Source organism: Syngnathus scovelli, chromosome 1 (genome assembly GCF_024217435.2).
Source record: "Syngnathus scovelli strain Florida chromosome 1, RoL_Ssco_1.2, whole genome shotgun sequence".
Classification (NCBI taxonomy): domain Eukaryota; kingdom Metazoa; phylum Chordata; class Actinopteri; order Syngnathiformes; family Syngnathidae; genus Syngnathus; species Syngnathus scovelli.
Genome location: NC_090847.1, coordinates 27,577,098 through 27,601,567, shown reverse-complemented (window position 1 = coordinate 27,601,567; position 24,470 = coordinate 27,577,098). Strand labels below are relative to the sequence as shown.

Here is a 24,470-nt window from a genome sequence, read left to right as displayed (position 1 = left end):
CGAGGTCTTTGAACGCAACAACATCGCACCGGGAGAACTTACTTCCGCTTCCGCTATTCGATGACGTTTAAGGTAAGTATGTAAGGATTTCATAAACGCCCCATTATTTTAGGAAAATTCTATCTTCATAGATTCAAATTTATGTGTAAGAAAATAACTTCAATTAATTCATTTTATTTTGTTTCAATGCGAACTTAATAGCATAGTTTGAATTCAGATTGATGTTTTACTACACTTTTTTTTTTTTTAGCCAAGTTAAATGTATTCTTTCGTGCAATGGTGCCAACTTTAATTCACACGATCTCAAAGTGCACGTAACATTAAACATTTTTCAATCAACGTCACTCAATTAAAAACGACCATTATCTGTCCTGGACATTATAGGGAATGCAATCACCACATTAATAACACCGTGTGCTTTCTTTCAGAATTCACATTTGAAATGTATTAGTCATAGAATGGCAGCATTATAGAAGCCCACGTTCCTCCGTGTGTATGAACAGTTAATCTTCCAAAAACTGCCACAGCACCAAAGAAACGGCGCACAGGGTTTATCAGTGTGCATGTGTTTGCCAATTAGGGAAAAATATTGCTTGTAACCAATTATCGACAAACTAATTCCTGCGGAGAATTTACCAGAGGGAGGCGCTGTTGCGCTTGTAAGCGTGTCAGCATGGAGAAGGCCCCAGTGTCACCAAGCGTCGACCTCAGGTGACTTTGAAACAGCAACAAGACCAAGCAATTCAATTAACACATTTTAATGAGAGCAGGATTAGAATCAAGCCTGATATGAGTCACAGGCCGTCACTGTTGACTGTTAACCAAGCTTGCGGAAAAGCTCCTTTTTCCAACTATTCATTTTCTCTACGCTTAAAAAAAAAACAAAAAAAAAAACAACGCTAGAATATGCTTTGCTTTCATTGTAATGAACAATCTGGGGCTGATTTGAAAATCCAACTCCCATGTTATTTTTATCTATAACGATTAATAATACACTTTATTATATCAATGTTTATATTTCAACAATACATTTGTTCTGTAATGCACAAAGGTGAACAAAAGGTTGAGCCACTTTGTGCGGCAAGCCAACACAATCCAAATCCTGGCCTTGTTTTTTTATGTTTTGTGAGTTATGGCGACTTGGAAGACGTTTAACCCGACAAAATGCAGGCGTGCCCGCCCGTGTGTCACAGCTGTTCACGTCAGAGGCTCGTGCCGTTCCGAAGGAATTCGGAGGGGACGCTGCGAGAGGCGACAGAGACGGGCCTGTCCACTGACATTTTGTCTCGCTACTCAGGCTGTTGTGTGCGCAAAGCCGACACCGGTCATTGGCATAAACGCAAAGTCACACGCAGCGGCCCAAAACGGACTAAATGTTCAACAGAGGCTGTGACGTACCGAAGTCAAATTCCTTGTTTGGCACGGCCAAACATAGCGAATAAAAATTCTTGAATCTTGAAAACGGCCTTAGGTATGCAAATTGTCACGTCAACTAACTGATCTACGTTTGACTGCAAAATGGCTCATTGGTGTGTTGTCCAGTGTGTCCGCAGTTACCTTGCAGCAAGTCACTTAAGTTACTTTAGCGATTACTTTGGTGACCTAGTTAAGTTACTGAGCCTTGATTTTCATAGTTTTTGAGTTAGATTAGGTTACCGTAATTGCTGGACAACAAAACGCAACTCAATATAAACCGCACCAGCTAAAATTAGGGGAATATATATATATATATATATATATATATATATATATATATATATATATATATATATATATATATATATATATATGCACGCACACATACACGCACGCACGCACATACCTACTAGACAATATTTGTAATATTTCACTCCTCACTTCAAATAAATGTTATGCGTGCACACACACACACACACACACACACACACACACATACACGCGCGTACGTGCACACAGGCACACGCCCTCAGTTTCAGTTCCAGAAGGCTCCCCATGTCGCCGTGCAGGCTTAATTAGCAGCCTGCTTAAGCTCATCCGCGTGGCTCTTCAAAGGAGATCAATGCAAATAGATGCCATTTCGCTACTGGCATCAATTAAACCCAAAATGTCCATCTTCTAGTTTTGGAAACTCAAGGGCTTTTTTTTTTTTTTTTTTTTTTTTTAATCATGGGGGAAGCAATGTATTTTCTACATAATCCAGTTTAATTTTTACGCCAGCTCCCATCTCGGAAGCGATGCTGTAAGTTCCATCGGCTATGTGATGACGAGCCTGCCTAAAAAAATCAGGTTGTTTTGGAATTACAAATAATCTGTCATTGCTTCCCGGCGTACCTTGCGAGAAGGCTGAACCCAAAGTAAGCTTTGATGGTTCCTAAATTCACAAATGAGCCAAGATATTGATGAGGCGTGTCGTGACCAGTGCGGCTCCCTCGTTTAACGCGGAGCCGCTCAGTCGGTGTAATGGAGGCGAAAACGAGGGCAAGTTTTACATCCCCAGCCGCAAGCTTCTATACATCCAAAGTGCTTCAATTAACCGTGCGCTCGGCCTGAATATTTTTATTTTTCCTTTATTTCCTTCTTGAAATGAGCGCACCCTCAGATTTGTCTTGGCTGCACTTCTACGAGGCGGCGATAAAAACAAAGGAAATGAAAGCATCCAGCCAATTTAATACATTAAAAGTCATTCGTCAACTTTGCTGAGCTAGGCTGTTGAACTGGAAATATTTGTTCACGGGCTTGAGAGTACAGGAAGAAAAGTTCAGTTATATTGAGATGGGGAGGGGGGGGAGTGATTACGCAACCTTATAAACATATTAACTAGTCAGTTTTTTCCGCGTTTTGATGGCGGTGGGGATGTTCGTTCCTTTGTGGGCGTGTCATGGACTCAACTCGGCGAAAGGTAAATGAGGCTGGCAGAAAACCAGCTTCCTGGTAACGCGCGGGGCACATGGGGCTGAAAGGTTAATGCTTTTTAGAAGATTGCAGTCACCAGCATTTGCAAACACAAATTACCCAATGGAGGCTCCAAATTGAGCTGTCAAGGTCTATTCTCAGTGGCGCTGCGTGAGTTTTAGCGCCGCTAAATAGACCTTGAAACATAAGGGGTCTCAAACTAAGGGCTGGGGACTCTGGAGGATCCTGAAGTCATAGCTTGGAGGTCCTTTATCTATCTATCTATCTATCTATCTATCTATCTATCTATCTATCTATCTATCTATCTATCTATCTATCTATCTATCTATCTATCTATCTATCTATCTATCTATCTATCTATCTATCTATCTATCTATCTATCTATCTATCTGTCCATCTATCTGTCCATCTATCTGTCCATCTATCTGTCCATCTATCCATCTGTCCATCTGTCCATCTGTCCATCTGTCCATCTAGCCATCTAGCCATCTAGCCATCTAGCCATCTAGCTAGATAGCTAGATAGCTAGCTAGCTAGCTATCTCTTACTGTTGATATCTATCTATCTATCTATCTATCTATCTATCTATCTATCTATCTATCTATCTATCTATCTATCTATCTATCTATCTATCTATCTATCTATCTATCTATCTATCTATCTATCTATCTATCTATCCATCCATCCATCCATCCATCCATCCATCCATCCATCCATCCATCCATCCATCCATCCATCCATCCATCCATCCATCCATCCATCCATCCATCCATCCATCCATCCATCCATCCATCCATCCATCCATCCATCCATCCATCCATCCATCCATCCATCCATCCATCCATCCATCCATCCATCCATCCATCCATCCATCCATCCATCCATCCATCCATCCATCCATCCATCCATCCATCCATCCATCCATCCATCCATCCATCCATCCATCCATCCATCCATCCATCCATCCATCCATCCATCCATCCATCCATCCATCCATCCATCCATCCATCCATCCATCCATCCATCCATCCATCCATCCATCCATCCATCCATCCATCCATCCATCCATCCATCCATCCATCTATCTATCTATCTATCTATCTATCTATCTATCTATCTATCTATCTATCTATCTATCTATCTATCTATCTATCTATCTATCTATCTATCTATCTATCTATCTATCTATCCATCCATCCATCCATCCATCCATCCATCTATCTATCTATCTATCTATCTATCTATCTATCTATCTATCCATCTATCTATCTATCTATCTATCTATGAGGGACGGCGGTGGGCCGTTTGGACTCAGCTTTCTCCCAGGCGACCCGTTACCATTGCGATGCTCGACCCGATTCTATCTTGTGGAAGGACATCGCCGTATACGGTGCCTGGTCACGTGCTCTGATGGGATCTGTGTATAGTCCAGATTCTTTCCTCGGTCTTCTGGAAGTGATGTGAACAGGTGCACCGACTTTAATGATATGATGATTAAAAAAAGTCAATCTCAGATGATATCAATTCAACCTTAGCAGGTTTGCTTGTCCCCTTGGCTGTTTGGCGCCTTGCTACAGTGACAAAAGTGGACCATCCCTACTGTGCTATCTGTGGATTACGAAGCAGTGAGTGATATGGCCCAATACCCCTCCCCAATCTTCGAAAGATTTTTATCTGGACTTTGAAGTGAACTCGTCTTATCTAGACTTTGAAGTCAAAAGGCTTGATTTACTCAGAACAGCTCGTTTTTGGATCTGCAAACCTTTCGTGGATCAGGCCCTAAGTGTGATCTGACGATTAGGGGCGTCCATGTCAGGTTGTAAACCCGGCGGCTGGTGGCGGAGGCCGACGCTTGGCTGCACTGCTGCCTGTGTAATCACACATGTGCTTGTGTTGCTTCCAGAGGCGCAGGTGCCGCCAACACGCAGCTTTTACCATCTGCGGTGATGAGTTCAGGAACTGAAGCATGCTGAAGGCCATATGATCATCCCTCGAGGACCAAGATGTTTATTTATTTATGTATTTATTTATTTCTTATTTTATTTTTTAATTTATTTATTAATTTTTATTTTCATTCTCATTTTATTTTTTATTCATTGCACTTGAATTTTTTTTTTTTTTTTTGGGGGGGGGGGGGAATACGAAATGGACATCTGTTCCTTTAACGACATCTGATATCACACAGGAGCAAATGCGAGTGGCTGATGGCGCTAGAAAGAAGAAAAATATAAGCGATTCCTCAGCCCGAATGGTTTCCATCCGCCCAAAGGATGCTGAGGCTGGATCACACGCTGTCGTATTGAGGTCATAGGCAAGCGTTGCCATGGCGACCCGCTCTCGCTCGGGAGGAGGACACTGCGGCGCGTGCACCGCACGGCGGGGGCGTGCCCAGCGAAGGCGCGCACGTCACGGGGGCGCGAGCCGAGGCGGTTCACCTCAGCGGCAGGCAAGCACTGACCGCCAGTCGTTCAGGAAACTGCACAGAATTCTTTTGGACCCTTCTGGCGTTCCGTCCTAGAAATTGTCGACGACAACGACGACGCGGAGGACTAGCAAAACCGAGCTGAAGCTGAATTGATTGCAGGTGGCTGCTCGGCGATGTATCCGCAGACGCGTCCACGCCGCTCGGCGGTTCTGTTGTGGCTCGACCGGGCCTCGAATTATTGAGCCCGATGTGGACCCAGCTGCCAGGCGGTGAAACGATGAACGAATGTGCTGCCGTCTTGCTGGAGGAGACGACGGAGGCTAAGCGTGCACGGATACGTAGAGCCTCCTGCTGATTATCGCCTTTTTTTTTTTTTTTTTTTTTTTTTTTAAAAAGACCCATTTTGATTTTTGTGTATGGGTTCAGTCTCCGGTGTCATTAGCCCGGTTCGACTCAAGAAGGGAGGGACTGCTGTCATTTTTTTTACTGGTGGATTCATCTCCCCCTCCTTAATTTCTAAAAAAAAAAAATATATATATATATTTGGACTTTTTTTTTTTTTTGTAGTCAGTTTATAAACGCTTCTGCTTGAATGGACTTTTTGGCAAGCGGAGGACACAATCCGAGGAGAAAAGAAAGGACATCAGTGAGAACCTGGCTCTCCACCAACACCTGGGGATCCCAAATTAACAGGTAGGATCAAGTGTTTCACACATCTTCATCGTGTGGTCTCTTTGCTGCTTCTACTGTTAAACCCACACGTGTGTATGTCCAAGAAATAATTTGTGCAATGATTACTCTAATATTTCGGGACGTGTTGACATCTGCCTCTGGCTTCATAGTGAAATGTGTTTCACTCAGTCTTCTATTCATTCACTTAAATGTAAATTGCCCTGGTCCAATGTTCATCAAGGTGCACACTGCGGCGACGTGTGTGGCACGCTGCTCGTCTTTAACGTCCACGCAGAGCTCGTTTCTTGCCCGCATGAGGAAACTCAAAACAGGAAACACCACAGCTCCGAGGGCACTGTCCCCTAAAACGCAAGCACGCAGCGCACAAATCGATGCACGGCGGCACAAAGAATGGGCCGCATTGATATGCCAAGCAGGCTGCTGTCTGTTGTGGCCCGCTCGGATCAACGGGGGCACGCTAGATGACAGGATTCAGCAGGGACAAGAAGACCTCTGTTCTCATCCGCAGCCTGGCTCTGCTTAATTGGCACCCCCCCCCCCCCCCTTTTTTTTGCTTTAATGCAGCTCACCTGCCCTGGATGGTTACCGCGGCCGTGAGGACAAAAACAGCCGAGTCGAAATCCTTGAAAAAGTCATCAAATGTTAAATCGCAATATTGAGTGGAGGGAGAAATGTAATTAGATTTTCATATATTTTTTAAATGGGTCAGCCAACGTTTGGACCGGGTGTGGTTTCCCCCAAGGTCCTCATGAGGATCCCACGGGCCTGTTCTAAAAATAACTCACCACTGCTTGGACATTGTGATTTTCTCGCTACATTGTGGAAATAATGGTTTGAAAATTTAAACAGCGTTGCATATTGAGACTTAGCTTCTCCCAACCTTGTTAAATCGTTAACATGATGAGTGTCTTCACTTAGAGCGATATCGTAATTATTTATAGCATAAATTGGTTGCCCTTTGCATTAATCAATACTCAAACACTGAAGCGCTTTCATTTTCAAAAAGGACCCCTGGTTTAGACACTCGCAGGCATATATTCTTTATCCTCCTTGGTTGTTTTGGTGTGGAAGCTGCAATGATTGTCCTCAGAAACCATATTAAAGGTGAAAGACCATTTGGTACATTTTTCCTTTGCACAATAAATATTTATTTTATCGCTCGGCCAAGACTAGAGTGCTCCTTCGCATCATGTAAGCACTTGACGTGCACGCTAACACGTTAGCCGTTAAATGAAAGCGCCTTGCTTCTTCACCCTTCAAGACAATATGGATTTGTGAGACTTAAGTGTGCAGCCAGCGAGGGCCTTTGTGTTTATCGCCTTTGGTCATCATTTCTCGCTGCTTTCCGTGCTCACTGCGTGTTTGTCCGCCGCTTTCATCGGCTTCCAAAATGAGCCTCGACTGGCTCGTTGCACTGCAGTTTTGCAAACTGAAATGTTGGAGAGACTCGAGCGTTGTCCGTTGAATGGATGTTTTTAACGGGAACGCATTTTTATTGGACGCTGCTATGCTCAAGGAATCGCGGTGGCTTTTTCCTAGAAAAGAGAAAGAGCCTTCGGCGAACGACAGAAACAATCAATTGAGCGCTTCCAGGAAAGTCGCGAAAGAAACATCTGATTCAATCTCCGTTGTCCGGCGTTTTATTCGAACTCGCTCATCCTGTCAACGGTGGCTTCGTTAAGAGGGTGGCTTGAACTCTCCGCCGTTCTTTTCTCGCCACCCTGGCTCCAAGCGGCTGACACCGGCCAGGATCAATGAACATTTGTTGGTCTTCTGCTCAAAGAGATAAACACGTGCAGCCAGCGCCACGGACCTCCGACAATCCTGCAAGAAGCATTTCGTGAAAGCGTGACACAGATGCCGAGGCGGCAAGCGGCTGCCGAGATAGCCGATGGGATTGATTGACAGTTGGAAGACCCCCGAACCCCGCCACCACCCTTGAATCGATGAATCGAGTAATCGACAGCTCTTTTAATAATCGTTTAGAGCACAGGTGTCAAACTCAAAGCCCGGGGGCTAGATACGGCTCGCCACATCCTTTAACGTAGCCCGCCAAGACAAATTGAATTCATGTGTCAATACGAAAATTGCAAATCGTCTTCACTTTAAAAAAAAAAACAAAAACATTTTTTAAATATTTGAACAGTTTTTACTAGTCTCTGATTTGAAAACGGATTATTCATCGGTTTGTCTCGAAGCTTATACTGAATATGTGGCGTTTTGTACATTTATTTGAGTTGACAGTTATAATGGCCCACCGAAGGAAACTATGACTACCATGCGGCCCTCAACAAAAATTAGTTTGACACCACTGGTTTAGAGCATTTTTTTTTTAACCTACAGCAAACTCAAGGCCCGGGGGCCAGATACGGCCCGCCACATCATTCTATGTGGCCCGCAAAGACAAATTTTGCTTTGTCATTAATAAAACTAAAAATTGTCTTCACTTTAAAAAAAAAAAAAAAAAAAAAGAGATATTGCTGGCAATTTTTATGACCATGAAATATTTGAACAGTTTTTACTCATCTCTGATTTCAAAACTACTCATCGGTTTGTTTTGTAGCCTTTGGCAATCATAATGGCCCTCCGAGGGAAACTATGACGCCACAAAAATGAGGTTGACACCCTTGACGTACAGAAAGTCAACACGAGTAGGGAAGGAGAATTTTGGGTGCCAGTCCGAGCTCCCATTTGAATACATCCAAGTTGCAAACGGAACTTTGAAATAAAATATTAGAGCCTTCCTGCCTTGTACGTTTTCACCACCGTAGTTTTCATTTTACGCTGCCACCCCCTCAACGCACCATTAAGACTTTGCACCAAACAATTAGCTCATCTCAAGCCCCTCATCGATGCGTCGTAGTGCCGCCGGGCTTCCGCTGTCAGGATGTCAGACCATAATGAAAGCGATAGGCCGGTTCTCACGTCGAAGAATCAGCTCGCCTCCTTTCGGGGAGCCAATTTGAGTGTATGCGCTTCGACGCGTCGGCGGCTGACAGTGAAGAACGAGCGCCTCGGCGTCAGTGTCCAAGTTTCACGCTCAGCTGATGCCAAGCAGCCCGTGATGCTTGTTGTCACTGTCGCGATCGGCGGAGGATGAACAGCGACACGCGTGTGCGAAAACACGCAAACACGCCAGAGATGCTATCTCGTTTTTTTTTTTTTTGGGCATCCGCTTGAAGGAAATGCACATTTTGTTTCGGCCTTGATATTTGCTATATGCGTGTCCGCCGTCCCTCAGAGAAAACAACTCGTGTCGGTTGAACCATTAATCTATGGCGCTCGGAGGCCGGAACATGTCCTTTGGTGACAAATGTTACCCAACGCCAGACGGCTTTTCAGCCCGAATCTGTTTTGCGCAGGTAGCAGTCGGCACGTAAATGTCAGCGGCTCACGCTGAACTTTACTGCGCACGCCTATCTACTTGGCCCGAAGCTTTATCACTCCGGTGGGAAAGATGAAGCTCGCGCCGTGTCCTTCATGAGTCACATCGGCACAATCTTTACCTGAGGTTGAAGCCGACTGTAACGCGGGCGAAGTAAAAGGCGTACGGACTCGCAGTTTAGAATTAGAGGAAGAAAGATGCGGGCTGTTGTCGGCCTAATTAGCCCTGCTAAGGGAGTGTAACCTTGATCACACGCTGGCGGCAAAGCAGATTGCCTCGCTGGGATGCGTGTTAGCGCGTATCGCCGGGAAACAGCTGCTAGGATTGGACGGGGACGGCGAGGCCGGCCGCTCGCTCGCTAAGCGGAGTGGCCGCTTTCTTCCTTGCTGTTGAGGGTGGAGACGCAGGGAAGAAAGCAAAGTCGAGCTCCCTTGGCGCCAAAGTAAAACCACCTCGTTCCATTTGGGCTCCCACTCCGGGGATTTGGAGGCAAGGAATGGAGGAGACTATTTCAAAGCCTGCAAATTAGGATTTTTTTTTTTTTTTTTTGGTGCGTGTGTGGGTCTGATTTCTACTTCCACCTCATACACTTTAATCTGTATAAACATTCGGAATGGGGACCGGGGTTTACATCCTGGGTGCCACTATCCCACCTACTCATTTTAAACACTGCAAGTCAGCAGGATTTTTTTTTCTGCTTTCCACTTTAATCTGGAATAAACATTCGGAACGGGGACCGTGGTTTACATCCCGGGTGTCCAAATCCGGTCCTTGACGGCCATTATCCCACCTAGCCATTTTAAACAGTGCAAATGAGCAGGAATCTTTTTTTTCCTGGTTTCTACTTCCATTTTAGTCTAAACATTCCTTGAGGACCACAATCCCACCTCATAATCATTTGAATCTGGTGTGTTAAAGAGGAGGTCCAACACCTAAAACACGCTTGAAAGACCCGAGTTGGTCTTAATCCCGGACAACCGATGCGAAACATGATCTTCCTGACACTTCCTCTTCCTCCCCATTGAGAATTTTGTTGATGTGTAAATATGGGAATCGATCCCCCACCCAAAGGTCTCTCCAAGACCGCCCCGTGGATTGCCTCCTAGACAGCTTATTTTTACAGGACTTTGACAAATCCAAAAGAGGCAACGCCGTATTGATCCTCCGGCTGACATCATCACTAACATGAACAATTTCCTCCTGGGAGAATGATTGGGTGGCACCGGTCCATTTCATTTCGGTTTGCGGCGTCCACGGTTGACTCGATGTGCTCAAGATGTAAACGGTTGTCCCGGTTCTCCCCGGCCCTTCCCCTTGTGCCACTGGCCCTCTCCACTTAATTAACCCATTGATCAGGGCGCACATAAATTACCCTTCCAGAAAAGCCTTTAAAGAAGACTGCCGTCTCTTCACGCCTCTCACTCTTCGCAATTTGCTGCCGTGGTGCCAGCAAACGTCCCTCGGCCAAACTCGGTTGTATCGTGATTTGCAGCACAATATATTTAGTGTCCGCCCCCTCCTTCTTCTTCTCAAAGACTGAAATGGTGGACATGGGATTCGAAGCAGTTAGGAAGTTGGGTGGAGGTCAATGCTGCTCTTGTACAAGCCCCTCGATTCATTAGGCTCACATAGCGCAACCTTTTCATGGCGGCCCTCATGTGGCTCAAAAGCTTCACCCCCCTCTCTTCCTTCCTCTCCATCTTTTCTTTTTGGCCTGTGCCTGACTCGAGTGGGACGCCGTGTCTCTGCTCGGAGATTTGCTCAATTAGGAGGATCTCGGAGGTCATTGTCGTCAAAGGCCCGCCTCTGTATTCAGGCTCCATCCTGCTTCTTGCCTCTTTTTTATTCCTGTTTACATCCAAATCTCACGGAAATGAGTGGATTAGATTTAAAGCACTGGTGGAAAATGTATTATCAAGGCAATTGTACACCCAAGACATCCAATTTAAAAAAAAAAAAAAAAAAATAGTAAGATAATCATTGAGGGACTGGCAAAGCTGTGCTGTTTTGACAGTGAATTAGAGCTGACGTTAGCTTGCTAAATTACTGAAATAAAACGGAACCATTCATTTCATACAAAACTGTAAAAATGACTTCCAAAATTGACTTCCAAAAAGTGAATTACTCCCCCGATAATGCAGTTCCAGTCAGGTTCTACATCTCACTTTAGGTTAGCCGTTAGCATAGCTCTTCTGTTTTCTGAGTTTAGCGGCGATAGCTAGCCAGTCACATCTTGTTGTTAGCTTAGCGCCTAGCATTCGCTTTGTAGTTCCCAAGCACCATTGATCAATTAGTCAATAGATTCCAAATATCTACCTGCATATACCCCTAAGCTAGTTGTTTAAAAAAATAGGATGAAAACTGCGTATATGCTAGAAGAACTCCTCACTGGGCTAATTCGGGGTTAGCGTGGATACCATTTAAAGCTTCTTTCCTTTGAGACTGATGTCAATTTGTACACCTAATCAAAACCCCTGTTGTGATGGATTCTTTGTATCTTTCTCAACTTAGCATTATTCTCCCCGATAGCGTAAAAACACACACAATGCCACACGCGTCCCATGTGGTCGCCATTATGAAAGAAAGTGAAGATTCAAAGATACGGAATGCCCGCAGGGTGTAGGAAAGCGGAGCATGCCCAGGAGGTGCTGGATGCTCTTCCTTCTTGCTCACGCCGTGTACCGACCGCTGTTGCTATGGCTCCTGGGAAACGACTCATTTTTACGCTCTCACATTGTACGAATGTTAAAGTATGTGTATTTTCTTTACGCCGAGCATTTTTTGTGTCACCCGCCGCTGTTGCGTGGATGATGATGGCGGAAATGTTCTCGGGAGTGTAGAGCGTTTTTTTTTTTTTTGTCGTCTGGGCACATTAAGTCGCTTAAATGGCTCTCTCCGGCTCCAGCGGCTCGGCCTGTCACGCGCACGCAGGTTTACTAGCCTCGGGTGCATCTCGCTGTCGCTGTCACTGCGGCATGAGGGTAAATATGTTTTGGGGAATAATCGTCTGTGCCGAGTGCCTCCCCGTTACCCCCGGAGTCTTGCCTCGCTGTTGCATTTGGTCATGTCAGAGCCTTAATTCAAGGTCAGTCACGACAGATGCGGATTTGCAAGCCCAGCGCCGAGAACAAGTTGAAAATGACTCTTCCGGGCGTGAGAGGAAAGCGCTCCCTCGGGGGGGGGGGGGTTCCACGAGTCAAGGTGAGCGTTAAGACTATCAAACAGGCAGTGGTGTCGCTCTATGGTGAACATGCTCGAAAGCTTTTAGACAAAAGCTTTTAGACTTTTTAGTTCATCGGCCTCCAGTTTGCCGTGGAATAGATTCTAAAATCATGCGACGTGCACTATAAATCATTGAATGGCTTATGTCTTGAATGCATTCAAGAAACGCGCTTGGAATATTAGCCCTGTCGGGTTCTGGGTCAGTCGACTCGGGTTGATTACGAGAGCCCGGAATTCAAAGCAAACATGGTGCCGCAGCATTGAGGTGTTATGCTGCATGCAAATAGAATAAGATACAAAATCCGGATTAAAAATTATGCTCCCCATGCTTATTAAGATCTTCTGATGCATTTCTATAGTCAATTTTTTGAAAATCATGTACGCTATTCAATAATTATTAAGATCTTCTGATGCATTCTGGAGTCAACTTTTTGAAAATCATATACGTTATTTAATCATTTTAGGAAACTACCTTTTTTAAAATGAAATCCCTGCTTAGCTTTTAAATGTCTTAAATTCTTGTTTTTTTAAAGTGTCCTAAATTATTCTGCCTTTAGATCTTGTATTTTGCCTTCACGTTTAATTTTGTAACTACCAATGGTGCAGCAATACATTTTGACACTCACTATAACACTACTCCCATTCATATATTCTTTATCCTCTCCGATGATCTGAGAGGAGGCAGCTCCTAGAGCCAGATTAGTTAGCATGTCGCTAACCCCAGCAGAACAGTTTTGCCCTTGAAGTGCTACACGTAAAGGTTCCCTCAGGACCATCCCATAGTCCCAGTGCCTGGATGTCTCTTTTCTGTCAGGACTCCACTCATGCATGCATCAGTTTTTGGAGCTCTTGAACAGTACGGGAAAAACCTGCCTGAAAATGAGGACAAATCCCTCGCCGCATTTACCTCATTCGTCATCTGTAATTTAATCCCATGTTAGTTACATGTTTAACTAGAGGTTACACGGACGTGGGGATGAGCAATGGCTTTTAGGAAGGGGGGGGGGGGGCGAGCTTTCCGTTGCATTAGCGCTCAGCCGCTCACCTCGAGGCAAGCTGGAGACAGACCATGCAGGAGATGACGGGAGGAACTTGCGAGGTGGCTAAAAAATGAGCACGTGCGGGATGGCAAAGGGAATGCACGATGAGGGAGCGTAAAAAGAAAAAAGAGCTGAAAGGGAGAGTTTTGGTGCATGGGTGGAAAAGGAGAGAGGGGGGGGGGTGGCGGGCGAGGCTGCGGCAACAAGATGAGACTCTTAAAGCGAGAGGGAACGGACAAAGCTGCAATGCTGGATAAAAGCCCACAATGGAGATTTGATACTGTGAAAGAGACAGAGAGAGTGCATTAGGGAACAAAACTATGAATGATGCATCAAAGGTTCCATCGTTTGAGTTATTGGGGCTGAGGCGGCGCGCGGCGCTTGAAAGGAATTTCATAAAAAAAAAAGAAAAAAAGAAAAGAAAGAAAGGCGCGTGTCAACACGAGAGGAATGAAGGATTACCAAGATTGGTAGAAAGAGCAAGAAAAGATTGAGCAAAGGGAGAATAAGTGTGCGTTAGAGGGGTTATTCCTGGACTTGCAGAAAAGTGGAGATGGAGAGAGGGAAAATTGTGTGTGTGCGTGAAAGAACACGGGTGTGCATTGTGAGAGAAATAAACTTGGTAAACACCAAGAGAAGTGTGTGCGTGTTCACGTGTGTGTTTGTGTGTGTGTGAGAGAGGGAGAGAGAGGAAAAAAAAGTGGGAGAACACCCTTTGTTTGTGAGAGAGCGAAAGTGAGAGATAAGTTGATTAGAACCGAAGATAGGTCATTACTCAGTCAACCTCTTCTCCCTATGGATTGATCGCGTTATACACACACACACACACACACACACACACACACACACACACACACACACACACACAATTGCAATTTGATGATTTTTGTCTGTCCCACGCTAATCTCACAAGTTGCCTGTCGGCAGACGCCGCTCCACCACGAGACCGCCCGGCGCTACCTGCCCGGCTCGCTAAGTAAAAAAGCCGCGTGTGAAATGCGCCTCGAATGGTTGCGAGACGGTGAGCTCGTACGAGCAGACCGCTGTTCAGGATCAAGGCAGATTGCCCGATCCAACTTTTGTTACACATCTTTTCATCAGGTTCATCTCTAAATTTTTCTGATAACTCCGTTCCAGGGAGTCTAAAACCAAATGATACGAAAACCAAAACAGGGAAGCGTTCCGTTGATGTTGCCGGGCAGATGGAGACTGCTTGTTAATGAGAAAGTTTGTTTTTTCGTGTGTGTAAAAAAAAAAAAAACGAGTAGAAAAATCCAGAAACTGAGGTTCCGCTATATTTTTGATCTGGTATCTTTGCGTTTTGGATTGCATGTGAGACTCTTAAAAGACTGAAAGAGACAAAGTCATGCATACAAATTGCAAATGGAGGATCCTTTCAGACGTACGTCCCTATTTTTATACACTGCCTGGATATAATAGAAGAGCACAGTAGATCCCCTCTTAGCCCAAGGGCACCATTCAAGGACATCTCCAACATGCACTTAAGCATGCTATGTGCTAGCAAGCGCTACATGCTTTCGGAAGCTGGCCCAACCCGTCTGATGGAGAATCGTCCGAATCTTTTTTACAATTCCCGCCATTTTATCCCAACACGAGCACACCACACGCACGTCATTGCCGCTGCTCTGCATATTCATCATCAGCGGGTCGTGTGCCAAAGCGATGGCAGCACTCCACGTCTCGCAGCAGGCTAATGCGGCCATTTAAATACCGCTTTGACCCCCCACCCCCACCCTCTCCCACGGCACCTCCCTCTGCTTTCCGTCTGCTCCAATTTACTATACACGGACATGTAATGTGCATTTAATGTCATTTGGAGGCAGACAGACCTAAACGGAGAGCAGCGCAAAGGCCAACCGGGAGTCGTATCTCCCGCCAAAAGAGAGGGCCCGCAAGGTCGCCCGCGGGGAGGGAGTTGACGTTGAGGACGAGAGGAAGGAGGAAGTGTCCGAGGGGGAGCGGAGGTGAGGTGAGGCGCCCTGTGGCGGCCTTGATGACTCAGCGGTGGAAGCCTGCATAATTGGAGGAGCGCTTTGGGCCGCCGCCACTCACATGAAATATTCAGTGAGACATTTTGGGTCGACTTGGCGGGGACAGGCGAAAAGGCCAAGCGTGTTAAAATATATGAAACTCCACTTTGTAGTGACGATGTGTGTCTTTAATTGGATTGACATGGATTAAGTATTCGAAACAAGGATGGGCCACTTCGATGGTGGTGAGGGCGTTAATTTGTCATCAATGCTACTCTTGGCGACACAAAGCACTCGAACGTCACGAGGTACGATGTTTGTCCTGCATAATCGTTCCCCCCCAAATTTGACCCTTGCTCGTACAGCCCACTATAAGCAGCTAGTGTAAGCGCAACTATGATGTCTGCCCTCTAGTGGTGGTTAATGATATTACAATTCAAAACATCATTTAAGAATATATGTTTTATTTTTTTTATTTTTTTGGATTTGAAAAAAAAACCCAAACCCACGCATTTTGGAAAGGTTAGATCCTCTTCTATTTACTTCACCGACGGACTCTTTTGTGATACCGCCGGGCTCTTTGTGAAACATTTTGGATGTCGACTTTACCTACGATGCCTCTTTATTTATAGAAGCGCGGCGGCGGCGGCGGCGTTGGTCGTTTGGGAGCCTCGCCGGCTCCGACGTGTCGGGGCTCTGCCGTGAATAGTAAAGACGGCGTATCGGAAGGAGAGGACAAATGCAACGTGTTTCGCTTCATCAATCCTCCCGGCCTGCCGCTGCAGGCTGATGCATGGCCGCTGCACGTTGATGGCTCCCTCGCCATTTATCTCAATCAACGCGCTTGTCTGTTAGCCATCCAGCTTAAGAAACCTCGGCGAGTCAGACAAACGAGGAAGACACAGCAGGTTTATTAGGACAATAAAACACGTTACAAGCGCCTTGTTTTACAAATGCTTCACGGTGGTGCTTTCAAAGTTGAGAGAGTGTAGCAGACAAACAAGTCCCGGTAACGTGAGGAGAGGGGGGGGAAAAAAACAAAAAACAAAACTTCGGAACATACATGAGAGCTGTTAACAAACTGGCCATATTTGAAGAGTTAAAAAGATGATATTTATAAAATGAGGCTGGCATCCTGGCTGTCAAATGAGAATAAAAAACAAACAAATAAATAAATAAATAAATAAATAAATGAATAAATAAATGACTAAATATATAAGTAAATAAATAAATGAAAGAATAAATGAAAGCACAAATGAAATAATAAATAAACAAATAATAAATAAATAAATAAATAAATAAATAAATAAATGACTAAATATATAAGTAAATAAATAAATTTAAGAATAAATGAAAGCACAAATGAAAGAATAAATAAACAAATAATAAATACATAAATAAATAAATGAATAAATAAATGACTAAATATATAAGTAAATAAATAAATTTAAGAATAAATGAAAGCACAAATGAAAGAATAAATAAACAAATAATAAATAAATAAATAAATAAATGAATAAATAAATGACTAAATATATAAGTAAATAAATAAATGAAAGAATAAATGAAAGCACAAATGAAAGAATAAATAAACAAATAATAAATAAATAAATAAATGAATAAATAAATGACTAAATATATAAGTAAATAAATAAATTTAAGAATAAATGAAAGCACAAATGAAAGAATAAATAAACAAATAATAAATAAATAAATAAATGAATAAATAAATGAATAAATATACAACTAAATAAATAAATGAAAGAATAAATGAAAGCACAAATGAAAGAATAAATAAACAAATAAAAAAATAAATAAATAAATGATTAAATAAATAAAAAAGCCCCTGTCATGGTCTTTCTCAGCATGACTTTGGTGCAATACAACTGACAACGAGGCGCTCTAATGTCAACAAACCGGCTGTTACGTTGATTCCCCTCCGTGACCTGCGAGCACTTGCAGCTGACAATGAGGCACTCTAGCGTTGATACTATTTGTAGGAAAGATTTTCAGGCATTTGATCCCCCCAGAAAAACTGAAATGGTGAAAAACATTTCACCTCTATCATCGCAACATACTTTGCCCACATGTCATTTAATTGACAAACCACTTTTATTGCTCACTTCTTCATGCCCTGAAGTCAGTAATCTTATACTTTCGTCTTTAAGGAGAGCTCGGAGAGATTATAAAACGGTTTTGCACTCGTGGGCCGGTCAAATTCAGGCTCAATCTAATAAACACGCGTCGCTATCAATGCTTTTCTTCTCCCCTCATGTTCTGCGCCGACCAGCTAAAGCTGCAAAAAATATTGTCCCCAAATAGGAGGGAGACGAACATCTTGGTGTGGCGCGACGTTAGAAAGATGCCTCGTTCATTTGCTGCTTGGAGACGGACGGAGCAAGACTTTGAAACGACAAGCCTTGTGCGTCCGGAGTGATGGGCCTCATGTGTCCGCTGAACCGCGAAGCTGCGGAAATAGAAGAGGAAGGAAGGGATGAAGCGCTGTGGGGGTGGCCAGTGTTCAGGTGGTGCTTGCTGACAGATTAGCGGCGAATGATGAAAGTGCTCACACGAGATTTAAAGCTATACTCCAAGGTGAGCGAGCGCTTGTAGGACAAAAAGGACTGACGAGGATTTGGAGGGGGATGAAATGGCAAGATAGGAGCGTGAGACAAGATGACACGTACAAGAACCTCGCTAAGTCCCTCCATTTTGATGTTACTTGTCACTAGCTTGGAGTAAATGCATTTTTTTTTTTTTTTTTTAAACATGCCGTCATGTCATGTTTATCACGATCGCACGTTTGCTACTGACGACAGTGACAAAGACAAGTTTTGCCAGTTACCTTGAAAAAGTAACTCGATTACTCGACTTCAATAATAACGTACCTAAGGAGAGAGCTTCCCGAGAGTCTCATCAGCCCATTTGTAAAATGAAAATAAGTCGTCGGGATATTACGTCATTTTTGTCGTCGCTCGCATATAAAGTGTTCGAAATATGCCGACAAATGCTCTCCCAGTAATTTCTCAAAATCAAAATGAAAAGCCAAGATTCACTGCCCAATCTTTGTCTTCTACTCAAAAACTGTGCTAATCTATATATATATATATATATATATATATAAAAAAAAAAATATCAATCAAGAGGTGAAAAACACCTGACAAATGTGCTCACCCTAAACCACAGGTGTCAAACTCAAGGCCCGGGGGCCAGATACGGCCCGCCACATCATTTTATGTGGCCCGTGAAAACAAATCAAATTCGTGTCATTACTAGAATTGCAAATTGTCTTCACTTTTAATCATATCTTTTTTTTAAAAAAAATATTTGACCAGTTTTTACTCGTCTGATTTGAAAACGAGTTATTTGTTTTGTAGCTTTTACTGGATATAAAATAAGGCCTTAATGGCCCACGGAAAAAAGCTATGACTACAATGCGGCCCGCGAAAAAAAAGAGTTTGACGCCCCCGCCCTAAACTGTTGGATTCCAGTTGACGGCTTCGGACAAAACACTAAAGCTTCAATCGTTGCGTTAAATTAGCATTGGAAGCACACACAAGCACCTCGACAGAATTCAGGTGCCCCCTGCTGCGGGCTCTTCAAATGTAGGTCAGCCACACGCCAACACTGCGGGAAGCAAAAACCAAAGCCAACTAAAATACCCAAATATGACCGATGGTGAAATATAAAATCGTGAGAGTAAATCGGGTGGACGGCGGGGTGCGTCGGGCCGCCGAGCGAGCCGATCCCGGTACGTGTGCGTGTTCGGAGGTTATATAACTCATCACGCTGCAATGCTTGGCACGTTGCGTCTATTTATAGCAAGAGTTTGAAGGAAGTGTGACACACAGACACACAAAAAAGCCTCAGCCAGGCTTTGTGGGCGGCGCGCAGTCAAATAGGAGCTTTGTATTCCTGTGTTGCGCTCGTGTACTCTCAGCGGATAAAATGTTAGGTACGCCTGCACAGATCCTGTGCCACAAATTCTGCTTAGGAAAATAATAATCACTTTTTAATATATTTACATACAGTAGTGCCCAAGGATTCTTAATAAGGGAAATAAATTGCTCATATGTATTCATTTAATAAGACTGCAAGGCTCAAGCTTTGCCTCATGGTCCGTTAGCTTATTGCTAACGCTGGTTAGTATATCACAGGTGTCAAACTCGAGACCCGGGGGCCAGATACGGTCCGCCACATCATTTTATGCGGCCGGCGAAGACAAATTGTGCATCAAATTCGAATTGCAAAGTGTCTTTTTTATCATTTTTTTAATATTTGACCAGTTTTTACTCATCTGATTTGAAAATGAGTTATTCGTGAGTTTGACAAAAACGAGTTTGACACCCCTGTTAATCACTCTTTTTGTATTTACAGTGGTGCTATTCTCGGGGGCCAAGAATTCTTAATAAGACAAATAATTTGGTCATAAGTATTCATTTAATATCACTAAGAAGCTTAAACTTAGCCTTTTGGTTCGCTATCTTATTGCTAACGCTGATTAGCAGTCATGTCGTACTGCAATAGATTGAACACAAATGATGTCGTAACATTGCTCACAATCGTATCTTCTTGATCCTCTGCAAAGAACTTATTTGAGAGCTGAGCTGTTTTTGTTCTGCACCTCCATCTTTTTTTTTTTGGATGTCACACCCTGCGTCTGTTCTGTGTGTATTTGTGCATGGTTGTGTTCGAGTGTGACTTCCATTCTCCTTTGAAGCATGAGGAGACGACACTCGCCGCCGCCCTCCCCGTTCACACTTCGACTCCCATAAAGGAGTCAATTCGTCAGAGACGTCAGGGGTGCTAACAAACAGCCGACCTCTTGCGCAAAGAGAGATTTTACAGGCGTGTGTTTGTTGAACATGTGGAGGTGCTAAATTTAAATTCAGACCGGAAATCTTAATCCAGTGCATGGGGTGTTGGGGGGGGGGGGGGGGGGGGGGTCCTCTCTTCAGTCGACTGTATAATGGACCAGTTTATTTGACAGCTGGCCCCGTCGCAGTGGCCGCAGCTGTCGCCGTGGCGACCGGGTCAGCCAAGTTAATTGTTCTCCGCGATGGTCTATCTCACACGAGCTCGGGCACAGAGTCATCCACGGTTAGCCCGCTAAGCAGAATTTTAACCTTTTAATCGGCGACCCAGCACCCAGCGCCGGAATGTCATCGGACTTCCTTTTTGATCCTTGCAGAACCAACACAGCATGTTTGCGCGTCCACGCTGAAGACTCGGTGTTAGAGAGGCGGTGGCTAATGTCAGGTGGCCTCCGTGCTAATTAAAGTCTGCTACGGGCCAACTGCAGCATCGGCGGGGCCTAACTGACGCATCGCCAACCTTTGCTCGGCAGCACTTCCTGTAAATTGGCTGTTTGTCGGTAGAGTGACTTTTTTATTTTTATTTAAATTGAAAAGTATAAATATGCCAGCTCCTTTATATTTTGCGGTAAAGTATTGGTCAGATTGTTTGAGAAGCTTTACTGCTGTCATGGGACGTCACTTGAGTATCTTAATCTTCCCATTGAAGCCTTTGACGAACCTTACGTTTTTCATTACCGTAATTTCCGGAGTATAAGCCGCGACTTTTTTCCAAAATTTTGAACCCTGCGGCTTATAGTCAGGTGCGGCTTATATAAGATTTTTTTCGTGGTTTTTGTGATGACTTGATCACTTTTATACACTCGTAAAAAGACCACTGTTGTGCGGCTTATAGTCCGGTGCGGCTTATGTAAGAAAAAAAAATATCCCTGAATTTTAGCTGGTGCGGCTTATGGTCTGGAAATTACGGTAGTTTTTATATTTGTTTTGACTTTTGTTTTCTAAGTATTCAGTTTTCACTAGTTTATAGAGCAAGTTTGTTAGTGTTTATTATTATTATTTTTTTTATTCGTTTCAGTGTTAGGTTTGTTCTTTGTTTTTTAATTAATTCATCTGTCCGTCTAAATCAAGGCTGTCAAACTTATTTTTGTCGCAGGCCACATTATAGTTACGGCTTCCGTACAAGGACCGTGAAACCAAATGAATGTTTAATCATTGAGTCATATTAACAAAAAACAAGAATCCAAACAAGTAGAGAAAAAAAAAAATAAAAACCCTGCTAATTTGGCAAAACAAACGAGCCCCCTCGCGAGTGTAAAACACATCATGCGAGCGATACGCAAACGAGGGCTTGATGTGCCTTTGAGCAAGCTCGCCAGATGCTGCTGAGTTTGGCGGCCGATTGGGGGGGGGGGGGCAGAGACTGGGCTAGACAGCAGGAGACTCGAAAATGTTGTGTGATTAACGTTGTGGAGTTTGCCAACTGGCGCGTTTCGCCTTGAGGTGTGGATGGTGCAGTAATTGGAAAGAAGAGGCAACACCCTTTTAACCCCAAAATGAAATATGAGGAAGCTCTTATGTCAAATATGTCAAATAAATAATGTAAAATATTATACACAAGCGGTACAGAAAATGGATGGATGAATAAAAAGCTGATGTGGCACTTTTGGAATCAGTCATTATTTCATGCTTCATTCAATTTGTTGCGCTACTACTTCTGTTGTGCCTGCTTTGACCACAAGGGGCACTATAATTATGTCATACAGAGGAGTCACGACTATACTAAGTCGTTTTTTTTGTTTTGTTTTTTTGTTAAGGATGAGGACATGTAAATATCCGTTGCTTATATTACTTCATATATTTTATTTTATAACACTGCTAATTGTTAGCATTTCAATTATCTTTTACCTTCTTTGGTAAAAGGTAAGAAAGTACAAATAAGGCATGCTCAATGTTTTTTTTTTTAGCCCAGTGTATATCTGATATTTGGCAGAATAAAACTCAGATCACCGATTAATCGAACGATTAATTTCAAACATACACACGGAACTTTCTTTTTGTCCCTTAATGCTTCAAACGACAACAAAGATGTGAGTTTCCCTTAAAATTGCATGAAATTAATTTGCGCAATATTTGCGTACATACTTTAGAGTGCCCAATTCTCCTTTCGAATCTTTCCTCTCGTGTTTTGACGATAAAAGCTGGGATCTTGGATCCGCCAGCTTCGTCCCCGCCTCATCAATCACTTATGCTTGCCCGCTGCGAGTACACAAGCTGGATCAATTCTGCCTGCTAAATTAAGCCAATTTACATCGAAACCCTCAGATGCACCCTGCAAGTCTGGAGTTTGACTCACAGTGTATTATAAAATATAGCACTCACTTATTTTTGCGGTGGGGGGGGGTATTTTTTTTTTCCACTCTGAGGGAATGCAGAGAGAAACAAAAGCAGGTGCTGCAGATGCATTCAGTAAGTCCTCCCTGACAGTAGTTGGCGCTATCCTGTGGCATTTTGATGCATCGGCACATTATTATTTGCGGCTGAAAGAAATTTGATCTTTTTTTTTGCGGTAAATTAACTTTTATAACGTCAAAGTATGAGTGAGTAGAGTGACATCCCTACTCGCAACTTTTAACTCGCAAGATATTCCACTGGCGAAGACAACGGCCTTAAATTGCTCCGGTGCAATTACGCACTTCTAAATGAAGCAATTAAAGCCAGATCGTAAAGCGCAAAGCGAGCGTCGCCGTCGGAAAAGAGCTCTAAAAATTGCTGTGAATGGCTGTTCCCGCGCCGTTACGTAAGCGGCCAACAATGTTCTGATGACACTGTAATCTCCCGCGTGCATTTGTGACGGGCCGTGTCACATGAGGATTTGCACTCAAGATTACATGAACGGCTCCGAGGCGCTTGTGCATGCACAAAAAAAAAAACTGTGACATCACCTCGAAGGGTTAACAACATATAGTCCAGTCCTTGTATAGGTTACAGCAGGACAAGTTCAAATAAGACCAAATGAGAGCAGTGGTGCATAAAGTGAACTCACTCTGCGGGAGGTTTCCTAAGTCACATGACACCAGACCAATGGACGGATTTATTTTCAGCACAGTTCTGTGCGCCGAAAGCATTTTCCTTAAATGAACCCAGTTAAGTACATCTGTCGCGCGTCTCCTTGTCAGGGAAGACTTTTCGGAACTCCCCTAATCGCTGTTTTGTATTCATGTGCTCTTGTATCTCCACCAGGACAGGACGCAGAGGGATGGAACGTAACAGAACCACGACTGGGACGGCTTTGGATCGTATTCAGCACTGACGTGGCAGAGGCCCGCCCTCCGAAATCCTGCCGCACCCCCTTCCACATGACCCTCACGGGGCGGCGCTTGTTGAGTCTGTCACCCTTGGACTTCTACGTTTTGATTATTCCATAAGCAGCCATGCTTTTATTTCTACTTGCAAGTGAAGGAAAAAGACAAAAGTCCCTCATGGCAGACTGGTGCATGCACTTGGGCCTCACCCTCCTCTTAAATGCGGCCTGCGGTCAAAAGGTGGAGCCCCCCAAGCATCCCGTAGTCACCACAAACTACGGCAAGCTCCGAGGGATCAAGAAAGACCTCAACAACGAGATCCTGGGCCCGGTGGAGCAGTACCTGGGCGTGCCCTACGCCACCGCGCCCATCGGGGACCGGCGTTTTCAGCCGCCCGAAGCCCCGGGCTCGTGGCAGGAGATCCGCAACGCCACTCAGTTTGCCCCCGTGTGCCCCCAAAATGTTCACGGGGTGCTGCCCGAGATCATGCTGCCTGTTTGGTTCACGGACAACCTGGACGTAGCGGCCGGGTACATCCAGAACCAGAGCGAGGATTGCCTCTATCTCAACGTCTACGTGCCCACTGAGGATGGTGAGTGCTGGGCTGCTGGGTGGGAGGGACGAGGGGTAAAGTGGGCGGGGACTGACTCTGTGCTAGGCCCTCCCTCCCCGGCAGTCGGTCCAATCATCATTCGTTCACTCA

General features: G+C 44.2%; 1 protein-coding gene across 2 annotated transcripts in view; it reads left to right on the top strand.

Moving 5' to 3' along the window:
* Positions 1 to 5,033: 5,033 nt before the first annotated feature.
* Positions 5,034 to 24,470, top strand: part of nlgn2a (neuroligin 2a) — a 54,678-nt gene continuing 35,241 nt past the window's right edge. For both annotated transcript variants that reach the window (XM_049732721.2, XM_049732713.2), the window contains exons 1-2: positions 5,034 to 6,010; positions 23,706 to 24,359. In XM_049732721.2, the coding sequence (XP_049588678.1) occupies positions 23,897 to 24,359 (463 nt within the window). In that variant the 5' untranslated portion in view covers positions 5,034 to 6,010; positions 23,706 to 23,896. The remainder of the gene's footprint in view (positions 6,011 to 23,705; positions 24,360 to 24,470) is intronic.